General features: G+C 34.4%; 1 protein-coding gene across 50 annotated transcripts in view; it reads right to left on the reverse strand.

Moving 5' to 3' along the window:
- Nucleotides 1-23540, reverse strand: part of RIMS2 (regulating synaptic membrane exocytosis 2) — a 592512-nt gene that overhangs the window by 275810 nt on the left and 293162 nt on the right. For 28 of the 50 annotated variants that reach the window (XM_074316891.1, XM_074316853.1, XM_074316856.1 and 25 more), the window contains 2 exons: nucleotides 3431-3639; nucleotides 1582-1701 (listed from right to left, as the gene is read on the reverse strand). In XM_074316891.1, the coding sequence (XP_074172992.1) occupies nucleotides 1582-1701; nucleotides 3431-3639 (329 nt within the window). Of the gene's footprint in view, nucleotides 1-1581; nucleotides 1702-3430; nucleotides 3640-3761; nucleotides 3830-23540 lie in introns of all 50 variants that reach the window. The other 22 variants (XM_074316860.1, XM_074316867.1, XM_074316865.1 and 19 more) reach the window with 1 other exon arrangement.

Below are 23540 nucleotides of genomic sequence, written 5' to 3' on the forward strand. Positions count from 1 at the left end.
CCCAGTTTTCCTATTTTTATGTTTCTATTAATATATGTTTCATGAAAAGAAAAACAACTGTTAGCAATAATGCTGTGGAGTCATATATGTGCTTGAAAGAGGGGACTCATAAAATTAATGCTGTGCTTCTCATCAACTGCTATTCAGTCAATATATCAACTTTATAGCAAATTAAGTAACTAACTTAATTGACTAAAGTAGTTTTGTTCTCTTCTAAATTGAGTGAAAGAGATCTGAATTCAGAAAACACTGATTTACCTTATTGCATGTATTTATTCCCAAACTGCAGTGAATTACAATCAGTTGCAGTTAATACTAATTATTCCTATATTTAATTCTGAAAATTAAATGTATAGATATTTAGGACATATCTTTATGTTAATTTCTAAAAATTTCCTTGGCTTGATAAATATTAATAGTAATAATTAATATTACTGACTAGAATTATTATTATTGAAATCTTATAAAGTGTCAGACACTGTACTAAAAGTTTAGATATTGATTCATTCAATTGGATTACAACATTCAGTAAGCATTATTATCTCCATTGTAGAGATGAGCAGTCTAAGGCTGACAGAAGTCTGGTTGACCAAAGTCATGTACCTAGCAATTGCTATAACTAGAAATCAAGCCAACACTTCCTAACCTCTATACTATGCTGCTCTAACAACGTAATAGGCAGATCTGGATTTAAATCCCACCTTCATCACCACCTTGTGTCCAGGGGCAAGTTATGACACCTCTCTAAGCTTATTTTTTTATCTGTTGTGAATATTACATAAAATTATAAATATAAAATGCTCAGGTGAGTGCCAGCCACATGGCAGCCACCCAATAAATGTTAGCTGCTGAACTCCACTACACCCAAATTTTCTGATATCTCTCACTTATTAGATTCTATACAACTTCTGTAGCAATGGCTTAACCAAACCATTCTCTCATTTTTCATTTCAGTTTTTAATTCACCATACAGATATATATTTAAAAAAAACCAGAGCTCTATGTGTTATAATTACTAAGTATCTGTTATTTCACAGTAAAATATAAATCAATATTTATATTAAATTTCCTAACATATTTTTGAGTTTCCAGATTTCAAACAGTATTCTCTCTGTTTCTCACATACACACACATACACACAAATATAAATGCATATATTTTGATACACTAATACAAAAATTATATTCCTGTGTAATACATATAGTACAGTTCCCAAGTTTGCATATTTAGTAATTGAATAAAGCTATCATTTTAATGGAATATAAACACAGATATAGACTTAAAGGACAAACTATATAAGTAAAATAAGTTTGAGCACTACGTTTAGGATTTACGTATATAACTTTAGTTGTATTTTCCAAAATTATATACACAAGTGTTATTATAGAAAATGGCAACTTCTTAAATAAAACTTGGAAAACAAAAAAATGCACAATGAAGGCAAATATTTGGGAATTCATGAAAATGGGGGGAAAAATTCACTAAATTGATATAGGTAGAAAGAGGTACTATATCTTTTGCTTTCCTGATAATTCTGTAAAGGAGTATAGAGCCAAAATCTCAAATACTTTCATCACATACCTTCAAGCCAAGCATTGCTCCTGAATCTCGAGGTACACTTCCATCTTTTAGACGTTTATTTAGTAAAATGCGACCAATTAAACGATCTCCATCTTTAGATGGTTGCCATGTCACAGGGTGCTGATATATTGTATAAACAAACAAAGAAAATTAATGTTCTTTTTACAACAAATGACCCCTTATTTTACAATCTCTCTACATTTCAGATTTCGAAAGTGTCATGATTACACAAACCAGTTTGCATTCAAAACTTCAATCAAAAGGGCTTACTATATTATGCTTATAACCTCAATCTTATAATCTCAAGTTCTGCCCAAATCCAATTACTTCAAATTCTTAAAGTGCTCTGACACAATACTGAAATTATGTAGTTCTACAAAAATCTGAGAAAAGTTGAAAATATATTCAAACTCTAATTTAATAGAGAGGGTGTCAAAAAATGTATACACATTTTAAGAAAGGAAAACTGTATTAAAGTTGTAATACTCAATATATACTGAAAACAAAAGATGAATACAAGTCACATTTGACTTGTGCAATTACAAGAGGTGCTCAAAATGGTTACCATCAGCTTCCAGACACTTCTGATTACTGCGAACTACTGCTTGAGCAACGTCGGCCAGAGTGTCTACTTGTATACATTTTTTTGGCACCCCCGGTATATATGCTAAAGATGAATAAATTCACAGGCAGAAAAGATGCATTGATATTCCATGTAATTAAACTAAATTAAAAATGAGAAGTTAATATTCAAACACTTTTGGAAGACTTTGAGTGACCTTATTACAGTAAAAGTTAAAAGGTCAAATTATATTAAAACACAAAATTCAAACCTATGATGAGGGCTTTCTTGAAACAGGTTTCTAGATTAAAATTATAAAAAAAATACACGAGCCCCAATGACTTTCCAATTGAATCTTTATAGGTGAAACAGGCCTGATTCAAAAGTGATTACATTTTTCACTTTTTGGAGGTTCACTGATTCTTTCAAGTCTTTGATCTACTTAGTAAATTAATTTTATTGTATAATTCAATGGTATCCATTGCTAAATATGTTCAAATATTAGGAGCATATCTCTTTCTCAGGGCAGACCAAGCCCTGTACAAATCATAACACCATTCCATTATGAATTATATGTCAAATAACAAAGTAAATGATTTGTGTAATCACAGTTTCACAGTTATCTTAAAGTAACATGCACACCTTCATGCAAAATTTAGCAAGCAAAAGACAAGTTCCAGTCAATCACATCTATATAGTAGTAAGATTTCAAAAGTCTCACTTCACTAAAAGCAAAAATAATAAATACCAAAGCGGATGGCAATGGTTCTAATACTAATTAATACTACATTAAAATGCTATGACAATAAAACAAAAGAGCAAAATGACAGTGAAAGGGAAAAAAGAAAAACAACTTTTTCTGTGCAAACAGACCCAATTATCTCCCTTTTGCCTGGGATTCAAACTATTAATAATTTAATTTTCATCCCAAGGAAAATATATGTAAGCAATCAAATAAGCCAATCAAAAAAATTCTTTATATTTGTGGTTTATAATAACATTACAAAGTTCTCTCAAGCGACCGTAGACAAAACATTCCTTTGTTCCTAATTTTTTATTTCATTTGCTTATTTTTTGGTATGCCGTCAAACAACAAAAACAGCAAAGCAAGCAAGAAGTATTTTGATTTGTTTGTTTTGGTTTTGTTTTTCTTTTCTGCACCTTAAGAAATGCTACATTGACCCTTGCAATGCCCTGTCCTTTTATTATGTTCTGTTTGAATGAGTGACAGAGAGCAAACGAAGACCAAATGAGCAGGTTAAAAGGCAGGCTCCACAATCTCAGTACCTTATCACTATGGCTATGCTCCTCGTTAAGGGTTGTGCTACTACACGTATCTACCCCAGAGTCCTTAATCTGAGGCTCAGACCATTCCAAATCCTCTTCCAAAGAGTGGCCACCAAAGTACATCATTTTCTTTTGTCTCTCAGACCTGGTGTTAGAGTCCGACAAAACTGCCTGCTCACTAGTTTTTCTTTTTCCCTTTTGACTGTCCCCTACAGGTGTGGGATAAAAAATAAAAAAAAGATACAAAAAAGAAAACATGCAAAGGTGTAAATAAAAAAAGGAAAAGTGAAATGATAACGGAAATTAAATAGTAAGGCTCCACATGTCTCACCAAAGACATTGGGGATGCCTCACTGCTATGCCAAGACGTATGGTCCAACCAGTTGTAATCCATGTCTCCTGTGAGAGTCAGACAGACAAGAGTGCAGTAAAGGAGACCGTGAAAGAAAGGACAGACAAAGACATTATAAACATTTTAAACTGTGTTATACTGTCTGGTTTCAAGAACTTTGTCTGTAGCACTCACTATATATACCAAGAGAAACCTAAGATTCCAAATGAGTAAAATTTACAGAACATAAAATATAAATCTATAGACAGACCCTACAGAACAAAAGTCCTGCAAGGAGAGAAAAGTCTAATAATAAACAGTAATAGAAATGAAAAAATTATATATTCTTAAAAACAAAAAAAGAAGACTGTCAACTATGTCTGTTATTCATCTATTTTTTTTTTTCATGCTGGCCTACAGACATGAGTTCTACTCTCCAAAGATTAAAGAATATTTTAAAAATTAAACAGTGGTTTGCCAATAACCACTATAACGAAAAGCCAAGTAATTAAATGTTGTTCCTGGAATGTAGTATGATTCTTTATAATGCTGAAACCTCCTACAAAATTTGAATGGTAAAAAAAACAGAATTGGTTACACAAAGTAATAATTTCGTATGAAAATGAAAAAAACAAATTCACTCAATTTCTATTAGTGAAAATAAACTTTCTTAAATATAAGTTACCTATTATTTTGCAACTTTTTTCAACTTTTTCAGAAATTGCATTCTCATAAAAAGTAAATTTTCTTTTAATATAATTTTGTCAGATAATTTGTGTAATTGGCAACTAAGAATGAATATCCATTTCCCAAACATAGTTGCTCTATATTTGCCTTACATTTCAAAAAGAATTTCTTACTATGCTTGGAATACCAAGCCTATTCTCTGACCACAATGCTTTCAAATTGGAGATCAATCACAAAAAAAAAAAAAAGAAAAAGAAAAAAGAAAAAAACACAAACATGTGAAGATTAAACAACATGCTACTAAAAAACAACTGGGTCAAAGAAGAAATAAAAATATAGGAACAAATGAGAATGAAAATCCACTGTATCAAAATTACTGGGAGGCTGGGAAAGTAGTATTAAGAGGGAAATTTATATCATTACAGGAATATCTCAAGAAACAAGAAAAATCTCAAATAAAACACCTAACATTACATTTTACAGAACTAGAAAAAGGAGAACAAATGAATCACAAAGTCAGCAGAAGGAAGAAAATAATAAAAAATAGAGCATAATTAAATGAAACAGAGAACAAAAAGACAATATAAAAAAAAAATACAACAAAAAGTTGGTTCTTTGAAAAGATTAAAAACATTGTAAAACCCCTGGCTAGACCCACTAAGGAAAAAGGAAAAAAGAAACAAATAAAATCAGAAATGAAAGAGAAGAAGTTACGATGGATACCACAGAAATACAAACAATCATACAATAATACTATGGAGAACTATATGCCACCACACTCAATAACGTAGAAGAAATGCACAAGTTCTTAGAAATATATAACCTTTCTAGACTGAATCACAAAGAACTGGAAAATCTTAATAGACTGATGAATAGTAAAGAAATGGAAAAATCATCCACACCTCCCTCAAAACAAAAGTCCAGGACCAGATGGTTTTACTAGTGAATTCTACCAAACAGTCAAAGATGATTTAATACTTGTCTTCCTCAAACTCTTCCAAAAAATTCAAGAAGGAGCAATACTTCCTAACTTATTTTATAAGGCCAACATTACTGATACCAAAAGCTGGTAAGGATAACACACACACACACAAAGAAAAGTACAGACCAATATCTCTGGTGAATACAAATGCAAAAATCCTAAATGAAATACTAGTAAATAGAATACAACAATATATCAAAATAATCAAGTGAGGTTCACTCAAGGGTCACAAGGATGGTTCAACATACACAAACTGATCAATGTGATTGATATACCACAAAAACAAAATAAAATATAAATATCATATGGACACATCAATAGATGCATAAAATGCACGTGACAAGATACAACATTCCTTTATGATTGAAACACTTAATAATATGGGTATAAAAGGAAAGTACCTCAACGTAATAAAGGCCATAAATGACAAATCCTCAACTAATATCACATTAATGGTGAAAAACTGAAAGCTTTTCCTCTATGTTCAGGAAGAAGACAGGGATGTCCCCTGTCATCACTGTTATTCAATATATATTGGAAATCCTAGCCACAACAAGCAGGGAAGAGAAAGAAATAAAAGGCATCCAAATTGGGAATGAAGAAGTTAAATTGTCACTTTTTGCAGATGACATGATTCTTCATATAGAAAACTCTAAAGACTCCACTAAAACACTATTAGAAACAATAAACAAATACAGTAAAATTGCAAGATACAAAATCAATGTACAAAAATCCATTGCATTCCTATTTACTAACAATGAATTTTCAGATAAAGAAATGAAACAAAAAAATTCCTTTTGCAATTGCAACAAAAAAAAATACCTCAGAATAAACCTAACCAAGGGTGTGAAAGACCCATACACTGAAAACTATAAAACATTATTAAAAGAAATTGAAGAACACACCAAGAAATGGAAAGATATTCCATGTTCATGAATTGAAAAAATCAACAGTTAAAATGACCATATTACCCAAAGCCATACACAGACTTAATGCAATCCCTATCAAAATCCTAAAGGCATTTTTTAAAGAAACAGAACGAAAAATCATCAAAAGATCCCAAATAGCCAAAGCAATCCTAAGGAAGGAAAAAAAAACACAAGGCTTGAGGTATCACATTGCTTAACTTCAATTCATACTACAAAGCAACAGTAATCAAAACAGTATGGTAGTGGTAGAAAAACAGACACTCAGAATAGAATTGAGGACCCAGAAATAACCCCAAATATATATGGGCAGTTAATTTTCAACATAAGAACCGAAAACATACAATGAAGAAGAGAGCCTCTTCAATAAATGGTGCTGGGAAAATTGGAAAGCCAAGGCGTAAAAGATTGAAACTAGACTGCTATCTGTCACCATATACCAAAATTAACTCAAAATAGATCAAAGACTTGGACTTACTTGCTAATGGACTAACTCGCTCTAAGCTCTAGCACTGAGGCAGTAGCTCAAAAGATGACAGGGACACATGTGGAAGAACTGAATTGTCTAGCTCAGGGTGAGGGCTGGAGGGGCAGCTTTATTCCGGAGGGAGGAATTGGTAGAAGCCATTATTTCTTTGTTAAGCCCTCTGATTTCCTGCAAGCAGACTCACGCTGATGCCATATCTGAGTCTCCATCAAACAGGCTAACACCTTTCATCTGCCCCACCCTAGTTATTGCCTCAGACCCCACCCCACCTATCTGTCAGTCACACCCAACCCACATCAAGTGGTTTTTCCATATAAAAAGCCTGCTTTGGTTTATGCTGCAAACCTTCCTAAAATCCCTCAAAGGTTCACAAAACTGAAACAAGCAGCAGTTGGTTTCAGCATGCCGTGTAATTGGCTGAGCAGCCCTAAACCCAGCACTAGCAACAACCAGCCTTGATTTGTGGCTTGGGCTCTCAAAGCACCTCCACGCACAGCACAGGTAGCAGCTATCTCAGCAGCTCAAGTCAGGTGGCCCTGGGTAGGGCACAGACTGAAGCTGAACTAGACCTGCAGCAGGTCTCCTCCCAGGAGACCCCAGGGCTGGCAGACCCATTAGCCAGCTTCAGAATGGGCCAGAGCATCACCCAGCCACCTCCAATGACGACACACCCAAAGGGCAGACTGGGCAAGCACCAAAGCCTTGCTAAAGTGAACTCTGCTCTATAGGGTCAGTCCTTGTATACACAGTTCCTCCACTGTAGTCACAGACAGTCCTCACAGTCAATCAGCCTTAGGGGCAATCCCTCGCACTGATGTGCAAACAGCAACCAAGGGTCAATTGCAGCGTGAGGGCACACACAACCCACACCTGAAGCACCTGGCTCTGGTGACCAGGGAGACTGCACCTTTGGGTCCCACAGGACACCTACTAAGTCCACTCTACTAAGACTGGGAGGCATAGTAGCCCTACTGAATATATAGAAACAAACACAGGGAGGCAACCAAAATGGGGAGACAAAGAAACATCCCAAATAACAGAACAGAACAGAGCTCTAGAAAAAGACCTAAACAAAATGGACACAAGTAATCTACCAGACACAGAGTTCCAAACACTAGTTAAAAGGATGCTCAGTGATCTCAGTAAGAACTTCAACAAACAGATAGGAACTTGAAAATGGAGATAGAAACATAAAAAGAATGAGTCAGAAATAAAGAATATCAATAATTGAAATGAAGAATACATTAAAAATAATCAACAGATTAGATGAAGCAGAAGATCAAATCAGCAATTTAGAAAATAAAGTAGCAGAAAACATCCAATTAGAATAGCAAAAAGAAAAAAAAAAGTCCAAAAAAATGAGGCGAGTTTAAGGGGCCTCTGGGAAAACATCAATTGTACCAACATTTGCATCATAAAGGTACCAAAAGGAGAAGAGCGAGAGCAAGTAATTGAAAACCAATTTGAAGAAATAATGACTGAAAACTACCCTAACCAAGCCCATGTAGGGAAGATGTTAAGAAAATTTGCCGTAATTGGATGATGTTGGCTTTTTTGTGTGTGTCTGTTTGTCTGTTTCCCTCATGTGGGGCGATGTTAGTCTCCTCCCAGGTGAGGTGGCTGGTCAGATTAAGGTTAGTTTTTGTTTCCTCACGTGAGAGACTGCATTTGAGGTATCAGTTAGCTTTTAGTTAGCTTTTTTGTTCCTCCACATGAGAGACTGAATGTGGGGTTCCCTTCCATGAGAGACTACATGTGAGGTATTGGTTTATTTAGGGTTAAAAGAATTTTCCCTGAAATGCTGCTTTCTGTCTGTTTTACCCACATCAGCAGATACCAAAAGTAACTAAGTTATATCAGAATGATGTGACAGGCACGTTGCCAGGCTTTGGAAGGCCTTGGGCTGATGGTCCCAAGCAGGAACAGTAGATATTGCCTGTCCAGATGAACTAGCCCTTCAGCTAGATAAGCAATATTTTTATCAGTTACTGCAGAACCCTCCAGGAACTGCCTATTCCCTGAGGGGGAGGCAGGAACAAGGAGCTTGGCTCTAAGGTACATTTGAAAATATATATATAAGACAGACTTCAGTTGAAAGAGAGATTGAAATGGAGAGAGATTCTTCAGTGATTTCTTCATCATTCTGGCATTCTTGGGAACTAGCAAGCAGCAGTGGGAGACATCTGAGTTTTTCTCAGCTGCAGACCTGGCAAGGTTTTGATTCCTGACTGTTCCAGTGCTGTTTTTCCTACACTTTGGTGAGCTTCTTTGGCATATTTTAGTCTTAACTACCTTTACTCTGTCATTAGCATATTCCATTAAATGCCTTTGTCTTTTGTTATTACATATTGCTAAATAAATTGATTAGATATTGCTAAATAAATTCATTAATCCCACTCTAGCATGTCCTCCCCTTTCTTTTCCCAGTAGGGTCAGAGAGTCCCAAACCAGATGAACCGAGACAGGCCCACACCAAGACGCATCATAATTAAAGTGCCAAAGGTTAAAGACAAAGACAGAATCTTAAAAGCAGCAAGAGAAAGGCAGTTAGTTACCTACAAGGGAGCTCCCATAAGACTGTCAGCTGATTTCTCAACAGAACTTTGCAGGCCAGAAAAGATTGGCAGGATATATTCAAAGTGATGAACAGCAAGGACCTACAACCAACATTATTCTACCCAGCAAAGCTATCATTTAGAATCAAAGGATTGGCTAAAGAGTTTCTCAGACAAGAAAAAGTTAAAGGAGTTTCTCACCACCAAACCAGTATTACAAGAAATCTTAGAGTGACTTCTTTAATAATAAAAAAAGACTAATATATGAATAATATATTAGATACTTGGCACTAACCACATATCTATCAACAACTACTTTCAATGTATATGGATTAAAAGCTCCAATCAAAAGATAGGGTGGCTGAATGGATAAGAAAACAAGACCCTTACATATGTTGCCTACAAGACACTAACTTCAGATCAAAAGACACACACAGACTCAAAGTGAAGGATTGGGAAAAGATATTTCATGAAAATGGAAACAACAAAAAGCTGTGATAACAATACTTATAGCAGACAAAATAGACTTTAAAACAAAGGTGATAATGAGTGTCAAAGAAAGACCCAGTAATTCCATTTCTGGATATTTATCTGGAGAAAATTAAAATGCTACTTTGAGGGGACGTGTGCATCCATATGTTCATTGCAGCATTGTTTACAATGGCCAAGATGTGGAGGCAGCCTGGGTGTCCTTCAATGGATGAATGGATAAAGAGTAGATGGTGCATATATACAATGGAATATTGCTTGGCCATGGAAAGAAATGGGTTCTTGCCATCTGTGGTGGCATAGATGGACCTGCAGGGTATTATGCTGAGTGGAGTGTCAGACAGAGAAAGACAGATGCAATGCAATTTTGCTTATATGTGTTAAAGAATAAAATAAACAAACAAAACAGAAACAAACTCATAGATACAGAGAACATTTTGATGATTGCCAGATGGGAGGAGGATTGGGAATAGGTGAAAAAGGGAAGGGATTAAGTACAAATTGGTTGTTACAAAGTAGTCATGGGGCTATAGGTTATAAATAAGGAATATAGTTAATAAAATTGTAATAACTATGTATGGTGTCAGATGGGTACTAGATTTATTGGTGTGATTGATGGGAAGGGATTGGAGGAACAGGGTGAAAAAGGTGAAGGCATTAAGAAGTACAAATTAGTAGTTACAAAATAGTCACAAGGATGTAAAGTAAAGCACAGGGAATACAGTCAATAATAGGGTAATAACAATGTATAATGCCAGGTGGGTACTAGTCAGGGGGATCATGTCTTAAATTATATAAATGTATAACCACTATGCTGTACAACTGAAATTAATATAAAATAATATTGTCTGTCAACTGTAATTGAAAAATTTTTAAAGGGGGTAAAATCGAACGGGAATGAGGTTTAAATTTCCAGGTAAAAAACAAATGACTCCTGGGGATGTAATGTACAGCATAGGGAATATAGTCAATAATATTGTGATAACATTGTATGGTGTCAGATGGTTGCTAGACTTATCATGGTGATGATTTCTTTAGGTATATAAATGTTGAATAATTATTGTATACACCTGAAACTAATAAATATTTTATGTTAGCTATGTTTTAATAAAAATCTTAAAAAATAAATAAATAAAATGATTTTTAAAAGGCCTGTCACAAGTTAAAGGAGAAAAATCACATGATCTGGGCCGGCCTAGTGACTCAGGCGGTTAGAGCTCCATGCTCCTAAATCCAAAGGCTGCTGGTTCGATTCCCACATGGGCCAGTGGGCTCTTAACCACAAGTTTGCTGGTTCAATTCCTTGAGTCCCGTAAGGGATGGTGGGCTCCACCCCCTGCAACTAAAATTGAACACGGCACCTTGAGCTGAGCTGCCTCCCGGATGGCTTAGTTGTTGGTTGGAGTGCGGGCTCTCAACCACAAGGTTGCCAGTTCGATTCCTCGACTCCCATAAGGGATGGTGGGCAGCACCCCCTTCAACTAAGATTGAATACAGCACCTTGAGCTGAGCTGTTGCTGCGCTCCTGGATGGCTCAGTTGGTTGGAATGCATCCTCTCAACCACAAGGTTGCCGGTTCAACTCCCTCAAGGGATGGTGGGCTGCACCCCCTGCAACTAGCAATGGCAACTGGACCTGGAGCTGAACTGTGCCCTCCACAACTAAGACTGAAAGGACAACAACTTGACTTGGAAAAAAGTCCTGGAAGTACACACTGTTTCCCAATAAAAAGTCCTGTTCCCCTTCCCCAGTAAAAATAAATAAATAAATAAATAAATAAATAAATAAATAAATAAATAAATAACATGATCTATTCATTAATGCAGAAAAATACATTCATGACAAAAAGCAAAACAAAACAAAAAACACAAAACAAATATAACCCTCAAAGGATAGAGAACTTGCTCAAGTAAATAAAGGACATCTACCAAAAACCTACAGCTAAAATCATACTTAGTAGTAAAAGGCTGAATGCTTTATACGAAGAGAAATTTCACCAAAAAAGTATCTTTATTTGTAATAGCCAAAAAGTGGAAACAACCAAAATGTCCTTCATTATGTACACAACTAAACAAACTAGTATAACCATACCATGGAATACTACTCAGTAACAAAAAAAAAACAGCTATTGATACGTAAAATAGATGGACCTCAAGGGCAATATGCTGAATGAAAAAAAAAAATCACAAAATGTCACCATATTTCATTCATACAACAGTCTCTACACGATAAAATTATAGAGATTGAGAATAAATTAATGCTTAGCAGAGCTTAGGGGTGAGGGAGGAGGAAGGTGTTACTACAAAGAGGTAGCCTAAGAAAGACTTTGTGGTGGTATACGATGTTTCCTCGAAAATAAGACCTAACCAGAAAATAAGCCCTAGCATGATTTTTCAGGAGAACATCCCCTGAACATAAGCCCTAATGTGTCTTTTGGAACAAAACTTAATATAAGACCTGGTCTTATTTTCAGGGAAACATGGTAGTAGTTCTATATCTTTCTTCTAGAGTGGTTACATGGCCCCAGATATGTGATGTCACAGAACTATTATGTCAATTTCCTGGTTTGCTCTTGTACTGTAGTTATACAAGATATAACATTGGGGGAAACTGGGTGAAGGGTACATGGAATCTCTCTGTACTATCTTTGCAACTTCCCACAAATCTGTAATTACTTCAAATTTTAAAATATGGGTTGCTGCCTCATAGCTATTGATCATTCTATCACTGGAAGTGTTCAAAGAAAAGGCTAGAGTACCACTTTCAGTATTATGTAAAGATCAGGGCTGCAGTTAGGAAGTTACACTAAATGTATTATATCTTCTGCATAGGTGATATTCACTGACTTTATTAGTGAAAGTTAAACATGTTTAAATATGAAACCTGGTTAAAATAATCAAAAGATTAATGTCTTAGGCTAAGATTTCCTCCTTCACTCACCTCTACTGTAAATTACAAACTAACCCAATAGTGTCTGTTTGTGGTGTTGGTGTGTTGTGTGTTTGCTACGTAAAGAAAAAATGTTCAGATAGTCTGTTTATAACCGTTTTTCTACAGTCCTTAAATGAATACAAGAGTTTCTTAACTGTTTTATGTCATTGTGTTTCATTACTTTAGGTTAATTAAGGTTTTGCAATTAAATCCCATATCATAAAAAGAAAAAGGTATTCTTCAACATTCTCATTTTTAACTTAACCATGTTTGTAAAGTCACAGCATGCTGGGACAGAAAGAGTTTTACAGCTGGAGCCATAAAACCTATGTTAAAGTATTGGCTCTACACATTAACTTTACTCACTCATCTGTATAAAAAGATTAATTGTGACAGCTCACATTGTTCAGAGGTTTAAATAAGATAATGGTCATGACAAATATATGATTTCACTTATAGCAGAATCTGAAAACAAAATAAATGAACAAACAAAACAGAAACAAGCTCATAGATAGAACAAATTGATGGTTGACAGATGAGAGGTGGGTCGGGGGGATAGGTGAAAACCGTAGATTAAGAAGTACAAATTGCCAGTTATGAAAATAGTCAGAAAGCGGTAAAATATAGCATAAGGACTATAGTCAATAATATTGTAATAACTGTGTATGGTGTCAGATGAGTACTAGACTTAATAAGATAATCACTTCGTAAGGTATATAAATGTCTAATCACTGTGTTGTATACCTGAAACTACTATAATATTGTGTGTCAACTGAAATTGAAAAATAAATTTAAAGAAATTAAGATGGTAAAAAAAAAAAGAACAACGGTTATGAAAGTACTTTGTAAATTTTATCGTCATCTCAATTTTTGATGGTATTATCATTTTTAACATTATTAAAATAAAATAATCATAACTTCATTCTAAATGGGAAAATGCATCTATGCCCCTTTTACTTTTCCTCTCATTTCTCTTTTTGGTATTTTACCATCCTCTTTAACTTGTCAGGCATTTACATATGTTGGCATTTCCCAACAACAAATACTAATTCTGCAAAATGTTAATAGGTTGATCCTGTTCAAATCTGACCCATGGTTGTTTTTTGCCTCTCTATTTTGAAGTAATTTGTAGAACGAGAATATGCACTCTACATGGTATCTCACTCAACCCTCAAAATAACCGTTTGAGCTAGGTAACAATGTTATTCATTTGGCAGGTGAGAAAAATAAAACTGAAAACTTAAAATAACTTGCCCAATGCCACATCCTTACGATATAATGGAGCCAGGATTAAAAACCCATGTAGTCTGTCTCCAAAATCCACAACCTTAAAAATAAATTCTATGGAATTATTATCCTACAGAACTGATCGTATTCAGTAAATCAAAGCACACATAATCTAAATCAGCCTTTAGTTATTTGTGATATTAAAAATGATTCTTGACTAAGTAATACATTTGCAATGGATTTTAAATAATTTTAAGAGCCACCTAAGAATGGCTATAAATCAAATTAATCTAACAACAGTCAGCAGGAATAAAAACTATTAGCAAATCCATTATTTGTGTTTAAATAAATATCCCTCTTATCAAGTAGAATCAATTTAATCCGAATTGAGATAGCCTGGACCTTTCAAAATAAGGAAAATAAGTACGTGAGAATGTGCTCTCATAAGTATATGGGAAGTCTACTTACTGTTTTCACAAATAGTCCTCTTTTTAACATAGTAGCTCTTCATTTATTTTATATAGTGTTATTTAGTATACTCTGAGTTTTATAACTAAAGCAAACAAATTTTCTTAAGCTAACAATATAACTGACATAAATCATACAATGTTAGAGCAAAAAGAAATCCTAAAAAATTGTTTTATTTATTCATCCATTCATTCAAACAATATTTGTTGAGAGCCTATTATGTGCCAGTTCTCAGCCTAATTTCTGGGCTACAGTAGTGAAGGACATAGATAAGATCTCTATCTTCAAGGATGTTACAGTCTAAGAGGAAAGAAAGGCAATTAAGAAGCTCATTCCCGATAGTATCCTAATTTAAATAACTTCTAACACACGGGCCTCCTAACTGTTCTCCCTGCATCCATCTTGGACCCTCTCAAGCCTATTTTCAACATACTATCAAGAGCGATTCTCAAAAGGTAAATCAGATCAAGTTATTTGTTGTTATTCAAATCTTCCAATGACTTCTCATCTCACTTACAATGAAAGCCAAAGTTCTTGCAATGACTTACAAAACCCTACATGATCTGGCCTCTTGCTACATTTTGACATCAGGAAATTTGCCAGTGTTTCTTTTCAAACTATTATAACCTCTGGAATACAGCAGTGCCTAGAACATAAATATTAACTGAATAAATTAATTGATTAATTGAAATATCATCTAGTCATTTTCATACTTTCTTATGCAATAGGGCCTCTTTCCTAAGAGAACCCCCAAATATAAAACTGGTTAAGAGCAAAGATTGGTTGAAAGAAAGTGGAATAACCAGATGCTCACCCCCTTGGCTGAGCCCTCGGACCATCTTCAGCAGCTCCAGAAACATTGCCACAGAAATCTGGTGCTCCACTGAGCACAGGTTTAAAATATTGAATTAGCCTATTTTTCTCATTTCTGAGAGGAAATTGAAGCTCAGAAAATTAAATAACCTTCCTAAGATAACAATGGGAGTCACTGGCAGAGCCTACAATAGAACCTGGTGTATGTATTTTCAATCCATTGCTCTTTCTAAGATACCACACTGCCTCACTATTGCAAAAAGATAATAAAACTATCAACCACACTGGCTCCTTAATGGCTTAAAAATGTCTTAAGGAAAGGGAATGTGTCTTTTTTCATCTTTGTGTATGCCCCAATCCCACTCTTAATGCCAAGCAGTGTCTTGCAAATAATAGGTACTCCATGAAAGTTGTTCCTACTGGCATAATGCTTAGATTTCACTATGTAGAATGACCCTCTATACTCATATCATATCTGCTTGTTCTAGAATGGAAAATTCTATTCAACCTTCAAAACCCAAGGCACATAGCAATTCCTCTGTAAAGTCTTTCTTGATAAGTCAAGATAGAATTATCCTTACCTTCTCTGAATCATGTCTTCTCTAGGTCTATGTCCCATATTGAACTACTTTCATATCCATCACATTGTATTGCCCTTGTTTGCTTACATGCTTATCTCCCAAGCAGGGATCATGCTGTATTCATATTACACTCAGCACAAAATGGCATGCAATATTTTTTTTCTATCTTGAATTAAATTGTATTAAACAGAATTTGAAAATAGGGGTTGAGAGAATATTGGTTTTACAATGCTCGGTTTCAATGAAAGTTAAACAGAAATTTGTTTTCTTCCAACATCACTGTATGTTCTGTCAGTTAAACTGCATTCTTATAAACCTCATCTGAAACCTAATAGTTATTGCTCTTTAATGATGTCTTACATTGTTGATTAATTCTAAATTTCCTTTCCCTCTGCTAATCTTTAGTTGGCACTTACCATTTAAATATTAATTGTTTGATTTGGGGCCTCACTCTTACAAATATTTTCTAAATCATATTTATACAATTTTTAACTATCAGAAACTATTACAAAGTAGAATAAAAGTCAAAAACCTTAGGATGGGTGAAAAAGGTGAAGGGATTAAGAACAACAAATTGCCAGTTATAAAAAACAGTCATGGGGATGGAAAGTACAGCATAAGGAATATAGTCAATAATATTGTAATAACTATGTATAGTATCAGATGGGTACTAGACTTATTGGGGTGATCACTTCACAACTCATATAAATGTCTAATCATTATGTTGTAAACCTGAAATTAATATAATATTATATGCCAACTGTCATTGAAAATTTAGAAAAAATTAAACCTTAATAAGAAAAAACATTAATAAATTGTTAAGTATAGTTTCCTAAATCAATATATTTTCATTAATAAGACAATAATGAATTTTAATAGGCTCTAACAGCTATAATTCATAGAACTAAATACTTATGTTATACTTTTATTCCCTGAACAAATTAAAACATTTTCAACAACTAATGCATTCTAGGCTATAATTGAGAAATAACATGTAAATTCAAACATAGAAAATGACATTATATACTTTCAACTAGTTACTTAATGTAATTAAAATGATGTGAAGTAATCAAACTGATGTGAAATGTCTTGCATGATGAGGACATTCACATTTAAATTTAAAATTTGAATCCAATCTTAATTTCACAGAAAGTCTACCAAAAAGGAATTTGCATGGGGCAGGGGTGGAAGGGAATGGGCATTTGGTCATATAACAATGATCCCTTTTCACTCTCATTCTCAAGGGAGCCTAGTATTAAACAAAAATTACCTACACTAGCCTTTCTAACTTTCTAGTATTAGAAGTATTTCATTAAGAAAACCTTTTCCTCACTATGTGGTTTACAGAAAATATTTCAAAGCAGAGAGGGAGACAAACAGAGACAGAGAACATGGTGCAGAGCATCTGCAAATTACAATCACTGAACCAATTCAGAAATAGGGTGATGAAAGAAAGTTCAATGAAAGAAATCTTTCAAAATATAGTTAAGTATAATTAGATCACGGAAATGATTCCAATTGCCTCAAAATAAATTTAGGTGAAGACTATTTAGAGTACATTTAGTTTTTGGTTTACTATTTCATTTGAATAATTCTTTAAAAGTGAATGTTAACCTTTTCAATTATGAGTGAAACTAACAATGGTCAGAACACCCTATCTGTGTTTGAATATACTTGCCCAACCTGTAATTCAGAATTAAGATTGTCTTATTTAAAGATGATATGTTTTTTCACCACAAATGTACGTATTCCAATATGGCAGTTTGGTAATACCAGCATTACAAATGCATTCCTTTGAGTTTTAAATAAACAAAAAAGGGAAATATTTTATTTAGCATACCTAAAAAACCATTTATTTTTTTATATAATATTTGCATACTAATATTTGAATCAGAGATCTTAATTCATTTTTGATGTTAACCTTTTGAAAATGGAAAGTTTTATTTTCAAAGCTTAATTTTGTGCTAATGGCTATTTCATAATATAATGAAATCTCTCTTTTGTACAGAGTAGCACTGCATATGATAGGCAATAAAGATAAATCAAGTAGGAAACTGCTTGCTATACTTTGATATCAACATTTTAAAAAAAACAATAGGTGCTTTACACCTATTGGATATAGTAATTACTTATGCAGCCTGTTGAAAGTTTTCTAAAGGAATGAGATACTGTCCTATTAGATTCCATATCAATGTTAGTCTTCAAATTTCCTAAAAAGACATGTGTTAAGTGCTCATTGACAACTTGTAAAAGATCCTGAAAAGGTATATGATCTGGGTAAGTCATGTATAGCAAAAGATAATAAATTAATGACTAGTTTAATTTTATCCGAATTGTAATGCAAATATAAGCAAATATGAAGCATAAACCATAAAGAAAAATTCAACACCCTAGGACATGATGAGGTTGTAAGAGAAATGTTACGGAGAGATGAAGTATTTTTTACATTTTTTTAGGTGTTAAGCATGACCTACCTAATGCACAACATTATATTTACAATATTTTTTTGATATGTATTTGGAAAGTGCACAGGATCGGGAAAATAGTCACTAAAAATGGAATACAGCGAGACAATTTAATCAACAGTTTCCTCTTTTCATTTTTATTACACAAACATTATAGCCACACGAATGAAATTGTATATTAAATTGTTCTTACTAACTATTGCCCCAACAATTAAAACTTCTAATTTATCCTTATTTCTTCCTAGTTCTATATGCACATGTCATTTTAACATAGCAGATATAACATTCAACTCAGTTACTAAAAACGTTTACATTATATCCTAGACAATTTTTCTTGTTACCATAGCTTCCATAGTTATCAAAACTTCAAATAAACATTAGTGGTAGAGTGATTAAAGTTTAACAACCAGTTTTCTTGGTGGCGGGTGGGGTGCGATGTGGAACAGGCCCTGTTTTATAATATTTGTTTATTTCCATGGTGTAAATTCTTCCACTTCAACCAATTTTGAGCTACCAACACTATGCCACTGAAAGTGGAATTGGGAAAAAATGAACACAATTGGTTCTCACAAGCTGATACAAGCCAGCTCCAAACTATTTTTTTACATCTGAGTTGTTTCCCGTTTTGCACTATTATAACCCTTGCAATGAATTTCTTTGGCAAGCACAATTGGCTCTCTATCCAACAGTCATTGCCTATCTCCTTAGGATCGTGAACTCTAATCCAGTCTTGATAATTCTAGCTCCATTGCTAGTGCATAGTGAGGAGCTGGCATAAGTAGCAATTACGGCCACAAAAAGAAAGCAAAAGAAAAAAAAGGAGTCTACAGAGGAGGCTTCTAGAAAATTTTCCCTCAATTTCAAAAGGAGATCGAGTAAAGGATGCCTAGAATAGTTATATCCCTATTATAAAACTAACGGGACAATTATAAAAATAAAATCTTAGTGGATGTTGTATACTACCTATATGAACCCCTAAAAGCTGTGTTCATTCCTCAATCCACCCCAAATAGTGCAAGCTCACTGCTTATATCTGAGTCCTTCACCCAAGAAATGTACTCAGGACAAGAGGTGCCTTGCCCTTTGTTTTGCACACCTGAAACTAATGGAAAAAGAAAAAAGAGTTGCCTTGCCCAAAGTTACACTCCCTCCCCAGGGGGCCAGCCATATCCAGCCCTTCTGGCCCCCAGACTCAATTAGGTCATCTCTAAAGAGATGACCCCAGATTCAAGCTCCTGTGGGTTTCGTGGATGCATCTGTTCACAGTTTAACTTCTCCTTCTTCCAGTCTTCCTGCCCTTATTCCTCACAAGCGTTGTTAGCAAGTCCAGGCTGTATTGCAGGCAGCCATGCCACTTGGCCGTATTGTGTAACAGATTGAACAGTACTAGAAGCATCATTGGTTGGAAAAGATGCCATGTGAAATTTATGGCAAGCCTCAATAGGGGAATCACAATATACACTCCTAGGTTTCTGGATCAAGGCCATGTAGTCTGCAGTGGAGAATTATATACTATTTGAAAAACTACACCTGGTATGTGCCTAGCCCAAGTAAGGAAGAAACTGTCAAAAACAACAAGTGCATGATTCTGGAAATCAAACAAAGGCCCATAAAAAATTCAGAAAAACTGCTAGAGCTTCAGATAAGAACAACAGAAATCTGTTACCGCCTTACATGGGGTTACTCGCATAACCGTCTCTGGCACAGTACATACAAGACAAGGGTTCTACAGAAAGGATCAATAGTTTTAGCAGTGCAGTGCTAGCTGAGAAAATCAGCAGTTTTGCTACTTGATGGGGTGGATATGAAAACCCATGGCTTTCTCAGCTAAAGAGGCGAACTCAATAGGAAACAAGGACAGAAAAATCAGCAGTTTCCTAACGTAAGATTTCAGTCCCACACAGGGTGAATGGCAGACCAGCCAGAAATTTGATAGAGAAACCTTGGAAATGAGAGGCCCACAGATAAAAGATAAACTCTCCACACGTATCAGGCTGACTAGAAAACTACACCATGTTCAGGGGAAATCCTGAGAGAGACTGGTAGAAAGTAAAAACCAAGAGTGACTTGAGAACTGGCTGAACTTGGAATGCATCCCCAACACAGATTGATTGGCAGAGGGTGGAAGCCATACAAGCTCAAAATGTTTTAGCACAACTTCCGCCCAAATATTTGGCTGACAATTAAGCTATGCAGACACAGGAGTGACCCATAAGAAGTTGGAGATGTATACTTGAATAAAAGAAACTCAGCAGAGATGTCAATGGATGTATACCACAGCAGGGACAGAGTCCACACTCTAAGTCCAGGTAAGTTATTGAGAGAGAGAGAGAGAGAAAAGAAAAAGGAAAGACAAGACAATGCTCAGGAAAATAAATAAGAAACCAGAGCTATCAAATATATCATCTAAAATGTCCAGTTTTCAGCCAAGAAATTGTGAAACATGCAAAGAAAGATGAAAATGTGACTCATAACCAGGAAAAAAGTTAGTCAAAGAAATATTAGTTGATGTCATATTTAGCAGCAATTATCAAGATTTTAAAGCAGCTATTATAAATATGTTTGAAAAATGAAGAAAACCAAGTCAAAGAATAATAGGAAAATATGATGACAATGACAATAAACAGAGACTCTCAACAGAGAAATAACTGTAAAAGGAAAGAAATGACAATTCTACAGCTGAAATATACAACAGCCAAAATGAAATCTTCACTAAATGAACTCAACAGCAGATTTAAGATGGCAGATGAACTATCAGTACACTCTAATAGAGAGCAATAGAAATTATCCACTCTGAAGAACAAAGAGGAAAAAATACTGGGGTTGGGGGGGAAGAAAAGAACCTGAGAGACATGTGGGCAAATATCAAACATATGAACATACATGTAATGGGATTCTTGGGAGAAAAAGAGGCAGCAAAGGAGTTGAAGAAATAATTGCTACAAATTTCCCAAATTTAAGGAAAAACATTAATCTGCAGATCCATGCTCAATGATCCCTAATTAAAATATATACAAGAGAACTAAACCTAGATACATGACAGTCAAACTGCTGAAACCCAAAGACAAAAATAATATATTGAGAACAGCAAGAGATAACACTCATCTCTAAGAAAAAATGGAACGTCACATACAATGTGCTGAAAGAGGAAAAAAATCCTGTCAACCCAAATTTCTATATCTGAAGACATTATCCTCCAAAAATGAAGGTGAAGTAAAACATTGCCTTTTACACCAAAGGATCCAAGTATCTGACTGAGTGACTAGAACTGGCTCCTCAAATTTGCAGAATCAAATGAATAAAAAGGTATCATTTATTGTAATTTATAACATTATTTCTTTGAGAAAACACATCTAAAGTTCAAAATCAGAAACACATATTTCCTGTTTCCTCAGTAAAATTTGCAGTTGCCCCCTTCTACTATCTCAAGAATAGGATGAAATCCAAATTCTAGGTTAAGAAAACCCTAGATATCCTTAATTATAAAGCAAAGGTCAGTTGTCCCATGGGAAATTTTTTTTTTCCTTTAAAAAATTCCCAGCTTGTACAGAGCAGGATGTGCTGCAATAAAGGGGCTTATACAATCATCTGTAAGAATAAAATTTAAAACTTGATTTGCTGGCTATTTCAACATGGTACACGCACGTGCACACACACACACACACACACACACACACACACTTCTGAATATGTGTATTGTCATGTAAAATGTAATCGTATGTAAAATGTATTTGGTTTGAAGAGTCTACAAAGTATTCCATTCATACTCATTATTCTCAACCCAGAATTTTAACATCATTTTATTCCCTACTAGTTATATATTTCTGCTTTTGATGTCCTCCTTCTTACACATACTGTAACTTGCTTTCATCATCTTGGTCATTCATTAAAGCTCATGATTTTCATAGATCTAATTATTATTTTACTATTCAACATTCCATTCCACAAATTAACAATTATTATTTCGAGATTTGGAGAAAAGGTGTCAGGAGCATCTTACATTCCTATGAAATTAAACACTTACTTGTATTTCGTTAGCTCCTCTGTTAAAAGATTTAACATCAGTCTTATACTATAGGAGCCCATGCTTGAACTTAACTGTGTCAGGCTGACTTTATTTGCTCTTGAAAGCATTCTTAATTAACCAAGCTATGCCCAACAAGAAGAGGTAGACAGGCAGTTTCAGGGAGAATGGGATTATGTACGGCAATAATTGGAGCTGCCCTTCACTTTAAAACATACCTCCTCCCCTCATCCCCAATATTTCCTCAAAAATCCCTTCCCATGAATACACCCTAAAAGGAAAACAGAGAGTTTCCAGCACAAGCCAAAAAAAAGGAAAGCCCATCCCATGTACAATTTTCTTGGATGAGTCAGCTAGCATAAATGCAGTCAAATTACAGCACAAAATCTTACTCGTGTTCCACAAAGGTGAAACTCTGTGGTGATAACAGATGCCTTCGTATTTCATGTTTCATACTCTAGTACTAGAGATTATTGACATTTAATATATTTTAGTTGAATGAAATAAAGAATGAATCAATGAATCTAGAGTATACTGCTTGAAATTTTGAATTAATCTTAGACTCAACTTTTCTGCCATTTCAGTGCTTTTTTAACTTGAATATAATAGGCTTGTACAGCATTTGTAACACCTTTAGGATATTTGCTCTGATATGCCTCCTCTCAATTAATAACAATATGTTCATCTCAAAGCTTTATATTTTTCTATCCATTGAACATGTTTCAGCATCAAATATTTAAAGCTATACAAAATATCAATATCTAGGCATCACCTAATGAATTCTAGTTCAACTTAACAGAAACTTCATCTTAAATTAAAAATTAACATTTTCTATATTCTAAACTAACTTCATCAACAGGTCTATAATTTAATTTTGCTTTTAATTTTACATTCAACTACCTAAGAACCCTCTCAAATATCCCACAAACTGCAACCTGTAAGATTTTTTCTTTTGTTTTTTTTTTTAATTTATTGGGGTGACAATTGTTAGTGAAATTACATAGATTTCAGGTGTACAATTCTGTATTACATCATCTATAAATCCCATTGTGTGTTCACCACCCAGAGTCAGTTCTCCTTCCATCACCATATATGTAAGTTTTTTTCTTAATATCTACTTGGAACTTAGGAACTAAGTTTTCCA

Source organism: Rhinolophus sinicus, linkage group LG12 (assembly GCF_036562045.2).
Source record: "Rhinolophus sinicus isolate RSC01 linkage group LG12, ASM3656204v1, whole genome shotgun sequence".
In the NCBI taxonomy this organism is placed as follows: Eukaryota; Metazoa; Chordata; class Mammalia; order Chiroptera; family Rhinolophidae; genus Rhinolophus; species Rhinolophus sinicus.